Raw genomic sequence first — 6,000 nt, forward strand, 5'->3', positions numbered from 1 at the left:
GTTACAGAAGACAAACTCTTGTTTCAGGAAGCTAGAATGAAACTAAACAACCACTCCATCCTCTTGTCATTCCTTGAAATGAAGGGAAAATGGGATTCAAGCACTAGGAAAGCACTCCTAAAGCAGACTACCTTTTTTGGTTTTTTTTTGAGACAGGGTCTCATTATGCAGTTCAGGCTGGCCATGAACTCACTTTGTAACCCAGGCTGGTCTCGAACTCACAACGATCCTACTGCCTCAGCCTCCTCAGTGCTGGGATTACAGGCGTGCGCTACCACGCCCGGCCAGACTACCTTTTGAACCAGGTCAAAACCATAGTTAGAGAATGTACCTCCCTGTGTGCTGCCTCCTGAAAGGATGAGCGGGGATTTGGATGCACACGCCCACTCCCTGTGCTGGGACTCGAAATCAGGGCCTCTCGTATTAGAGGCAGGCACTCCACCAATGAGCGCTCCCCCTAACCGGATTTGCTAGCTTTCTTCACAGGTCCCTCCCGCAGAGGATGGAATAATTATGCCTCTTTAAGTAAAACATAACTTTTTTGTGCCGTTCTTAGGGGAAAAGCCATATGTTTGTACAGTTCCTGGGTGTGACAAAAGGTTTACAGAATATTCCAGTTTGTATAAACACCATGTTGTTCACACTCACTCCAAACCATACAACTGTAACCACTGCGGGAAGACATACAAGCAGATCTCCACGCTGGCCATGCACAAGCGGACGGCCCACAACGACACGGAGCCCATTGAGGAGGAGCAGGAAGCCTTCTTTGAGCCTCCCCCAGGTGAGGCTTTTGTCCACTGTACGTGTTTGTGGGTTTGAGAGGCAATAATTTAGGACTCATACCATTTTCTCAAGTCATAAAGTTTCAATCATACAGTTATGCACAAGCACACCATGTTACAGCTGAGATAAGTGCGTTGGAAGAAAGGTTCTGGTGCTGCGGCTGCATGTGAGGGGAACGAAGTCTCATTTGGGAGGGCAGGGACAACTCTCGGACCCCAAGGAAGTGGTTTTCAGAGGTAAACGGTTAACTAGGGGTTAAGAAGAAGGTGAAGAAGCAGGTACCGGGAGAAGGAAACAGGCACCAGACTAGAAACCTCCAGATAGAGGGAACGCCACATGCAGAGGAAAGAGAGATCAGGAATCTTCCTGGTTGCCAAGTATAGCAGTAATGACTGTTGGAATTGCTGTTTACTTACGGGTTCTTTATAAAAGAAGAGGAGGAGGAGGGCCCCTGTCCTGTCAGATATTAAATGATTAACCGGCCCCCAGATAGCGAGCCATTAGCTGTCTTTACACAGTGATGTCATTGTGTACTGTTACCTTGCAGCCAGTCACTCAGGTTGGAGACTAAGTAGCCTATGTTTACCAACCATTGCGCTTTTGCTGTTAATGTTTACAAAGACTGTTTTATCACTTTTATGGCTTCTTAAGGGACTGCAAAGACTCAGCGCATACTGGCCGCGTTGGAAGGGTTATTTGCCAGTCTCCTGAGCATTTCTTCCACCCTGCCCCCTGCACGTGTGCACAGAATCACATAGTTCTTCGAACTCGGAGAAAAAAAGAGGTCTCCCAAGAACACTTGTGGAAGCTTTGATTTAGCCTGATTTAGTTTGGTTTGGCTTTGCAAAAGTGGAGGTGGGAGAATGGGAAGAAGGTCCTGGAAGCCATCTCCGTGATTTGCCGTACAATACATATACTTTTTTTTTTGTACCAGGAATCAAACTCAGGGCCTTGCACTTGCCAGGCAGGCGCTGTGCCGCTGAGCGAGCAACATGCTTGGCCCTACGTATATATTTTATAATTTTCTCTCTGATGTTTACAATGTTCTCTGCTTTCTGATTAGTTGGACAAATAAACAGTTCATTTGTTTTAAACAGGTCAAGGTGACGATGTCCTTAAAGGGTCCCAGATCACGTATGTTACAGGTGTAGAAGGGGATGACGTGGTGTCTACACAAGTAGCCACAGTAACGCAGTCTGGACTGAGCCAGCAGGTTACACTCATATCGCAGGATGGGACTCAGCATGTGAGTACAACCTGAAAGCCAGACAAGACCGTTTCTCTGAACCTGGGCTTGAAAAGCAGGGCGGGTCCCCATTGAGGAAAGCCTTGAACACTGAGGTGTGGAGTTCGGCTGTCAGCCTGGAAGCAGCGGCAGATTAATACAGGGTTTTCCGCAGTGTGCTGAGATGGCATGCAGCGAGAGTAGTAGGGAAAGAATATTTGTATCTCTGTAGAATCCAAGTGGTATTAATTGATAGTGTTCAAGAGAGAAGTTCGAAGGTCAGAACCACAGGGGGATTGAGGACTTGAAAAGTAATGGATCCACTGGGTTTAGTGGCACACACCGTGTCGTCACAGAATTCAGGAGGCTGAGGAAAGGGGATCACAGATTTGAGCCCAACCTGGACAGTTTAGCAACTTGGTGAGACCCTATCGCAAAATAGAAAGTAAAAAAGAAGGGGCCAGGGATATAGCTCAGTGGCACAAGCACCTACCTGGCAAGCGCAAGGTCCTGAATTTGATTACCAGTAACCAAAAAAAAAAAAAAAAGAGTTGGGGAGGTAGCTGATTGTGAAAGCCATATGTTCAGTACAAGTGAACCACCCGCCTTCCCAGGAGGCACCTGTTAGCCTGTTTCATTGCTGGAAAGCTCAAGTGTTTGTGGAGGAGCACCCCTATATTCATTCGTGCCTCCTCTCTGACCGTACAGAATAAGTCTGACTCGCAGCACCTGCCTGGCAAGCGCAGAGTCCTGAGTTCCATTCCCAGTACCAAAAAAAAAAGAAGTCTTAACTCTTCTTCATGTATTCCAGAAATACTATCTTTCCCATCCTAATTATTGTATTTTCTCTGATTTATCCATCCCATGTCCTTCAAAAATTAGATTTCCACGCCAGGTGTGGTGGCACACGTGTGTAATCCCAGCACTTAGGAGGCTGAAACTGCAAGTTCGAGGCCAGCCTGGGTTCCATAATGAGTTGAAGGCCAGCGTGAACTGTACAGCAAGACCCTGTCTCGCAAACAAAATTAGATTTCCATTCCTTTAGTCAGTCAAACAACAGACATATATTGGCCATCCACCACATGCCAGGCATTTTGGTGAACAGTATGGAAGGAGAATATCACAATCTAGTGGGAGAAAGACATTTCTTTTTTTTTTGGTCTTTTTCAGACAGAATTTCACTGTGCAGCTCAGGCTGGCCTTGAACTCACTTTGTAGCCAGGTGGGCCTCAGACTCACATTGATCCTCCTGCCTCAGCCTCCCGAGTGCTGGGATTACATGCGTGTACCACCACGCCTAGCGAGAAAAACATTTCTACAATTAAGTTTTTTGGGTTTTTTTTGTACCGTGGATCAAACTCAGGACCTTGCGCTTGCCAGGCAGGCACAGCGCCGCTGAGCTGTATTCCAGCCCAGCCATTTCTAAAGTGAAGCATAATTTCTCATATTGAGGGGTATGGAACTGGGGGCCGTGTAATGTGCTGTGGTGGCCTGGAGGAGAGAGCTGGTAGTCAGCTCTTCCTCAGGGGATCTCGGAGGCCCTCACAGGGAACAGTGATTCAGTTGAGTCTTGAAAGCTTTTCACAAGTTCACCTGGCAGAGGACGGAGGGAAGGCAAAGCACAGAAATCTAGAAGTCTGTGACGCTGCCTGGGACTGTGAATGCTTAGCCGTGGCTGACGGGTCAGATGCAGAGTTGTAAGTAGTAGGTGAGTGGGGGGGGAAGCTGGTAAAGGCTGGGTAATGAAGGTCAGGAACAGCACGTAGGAGTCTGAACTACCACATACGTGATAGGAGGTCACTGGGGATTCAAGCAGGAAGCATGGCGAAACTTGCATTGCTGTATTATTTTTAAATTATATTTTTTCGTCTATGCTACTGAAGATTGAATGCGGGGCCTTCACACTGAACTATATCCCTAGCCGTTTTTTTACTTTTTATTTTTGAGACAGGATCTTACTGAGTTGTTAAATTTTCCAAGCTGTGCTTTAGTTTGCCATGCTACCTCAGCCAACACTTTGCTTTGTTTTTTGTTATTTATTTATTTACTTACTTACTTATTTTGTCTGAGACAGGATTTCGCTATGCAATTCAGGCTGGATTTGAACTCACTTTGTAGCCCAGGCTGGCCTCAAACTCACATTGATCCTCTTACCTCAGCCTCCCCAGTGCTGCGATTACAGACGTGCACCACCATGTCCAGCCTTTTGCTTTGTTTTAGAAAGGCGTCTTAGTAGGGAAGGGACGGGTTAAACTAGCTACCTATAAAGAAATTGCATTATTGCAGAAATTTTGACAAAGAGAAAAATTAAGAGTCTAAGCAGTAGCAGTTGGAGAGAAGATGCATTTAAGAAATACCGATTTGTCTAATGACCGAGTTTATTGGATTATAAAAGATTTATTTTATCCCACAGAGCAAACAGTGATTCAGCCCAGACATTAACTAAAATTGTCAAATATAACAAGAAACTAAGGCTGGGCGTGGTGACTCATGCCTGTAATCGCAGCACTCAGGAGGCTGAGGCAGGAGGATCGTTGCAAGTTGGAGGCCTGCCTGGGCTACAAAGTGAACTCAAGGCCAGCCTGAACTGCATAGTGAGACCCTGTCTCAAAAAGACAAAATAAATAAATAAATAAATAAATAAATAAACGAACGAACGAACTTATCTGTACCACACCCTCTGTTACAGGTGAGCATATCTCAGGCGGACATGCAGGCCCTTGGCAACACCATTGCAATGGTGACACAGGACGGCACACCTATCACTGTCCCTGCTCACGACGCAGTCATCTCCTCAGCAGGAACACATTCTGTGGCTATGGTCACTGCCGAGGGCACAGAGGGGCAGCAGGTAATTACTCTTGTCTGTTACATCCGTAAACATGTCTGTGAGAACCTAGGCCTGGTGGTGCAGGCCTGTGATCTTAGCAGTCAAGGAAGCTGAGACAGGGAGATTCCAAATTCAAACCCAGCCTGGGCAAGTGACTTTGCAAGAGCCTGTCTCAAAATAAAAAGTAAAAAGGGATGGGAATATAGCTCAGTACCGAAGGCCCTGGATTCAATCCTCAGTACCACAAAAAGAAAGAAAATATACTTTGAAGGTAACAATAAGCAACAGACTAACCACTGTTACTCTCCTATCTTGGTTTGAAATTTGTATCGTTATTTTTAGTGTTTTTTCCCTTTAAAATTAAAAAAAAGAAAGAGGGGCTGGTATGTAGCTCAGAGGTAGACCCCTTCCTCGTACATTAGTCAGCCTTCCCGTTTCTGAGCCAGTACCCAGCACCCACAGTTTGAAGGACGGAGGTTGAATTAGGCTGTTTTACGGGAATTCACCGTATAGTCCGCCAGCTCCAAGGCGGGAACAGCCTTGTGGAAGGGTGTGGTTGAGCAGATTTGCTTAGTTTATGGAGGGCCAGGGAGCACGGTAGGGGAACATATGTAGTACCCCAGGCCACACCTCCATAACGCTCTCAAATATACCCAGGAGAGTGCTCCTTAATCTGCTAGGGGTTTCATGACGCAGTGAAAGTGACACATCCTGACTAAAGGTCACAGTTCACCCCTGTGTGCTTCACACTGAAACACATCTCCTTAGCAGCATACTTAATCTCCAAATGAAGACAGTAGTAAATTGATAATCTCACCCAACATAATACAACTCTTGCATTATGCATGTCAGTAAAACCAGCACGCAGCAAATGATGCCAAGGTGTACCACCAGCTCAAGCAGTAACCGGGCCCCCGGGGAGCATAGCTATAGTACCCTGTAAGTGCCTGGATGGCTGAGCGTGGTGAAGTCCTGGGGAACTAATTTATTAGGGAGGCCCTTCTACCGGAGGGGTCTCTGAGGCTTTCTTTTTAAATGCAGCTTTACACCCTTGGCCCTGCCATGGGTGAGGTCTTCTTAATTTCTGAAATGCCCTCAAGGCATCTTTCATTTTGTCCTAGTTCAGAGTATTTGCTTTCTTTTTAATGGATTGAACCCC

At 46.2% G+C, this 6,000-nt stretch overlaps 1 protein-coding gene across 3 annotated transcripts in view; it reads left to right on the forward strand.

The window, feature by feature from the left end:
- Znf143 (zinc finger protein 143) overlaps positions 1-6,000 on the forward strand; it is a 32,389-nt gene that overhangs the window by 21,018 nt on the left and 5,371 nt on the right. For all 3 annotated transcript variants that reach the window (XM_005380264.2, XM_005380263.2, XM_005380265.2), the window contains exons 12-14: positions 557-784; positions 1,884-2,032; positions 4,701-4,862. In XM_005380264.2, coding sequence (XP_005380321.1) covers positions 557-784; positions 1,884-2,032; positions 4,701-4,862 — 539 coding nt within the window. The remainder of the gene's footprint in view (positions 1-556; positions 785-1,883; positions 2,033-4,700; positions 4,863-6,000) is intronic.

Source organism: Chinchilla lanigera, unplaced genomic scaffold (assembly GCF_000276665.1).
Source record: "Chinchilla lanigera isolate Chin_1 unplaced genomic scaffold, ChiLan1.0 scaffold00013, whole genome shotgun sequence".
In the NCBI taxonomy this organism is placed as follows: Eukaryota; Metazoa; Chordata; class Mammalia; order Rodentia; family Chinchillidae; genus Chinchilla; species Chinchilla lanigera.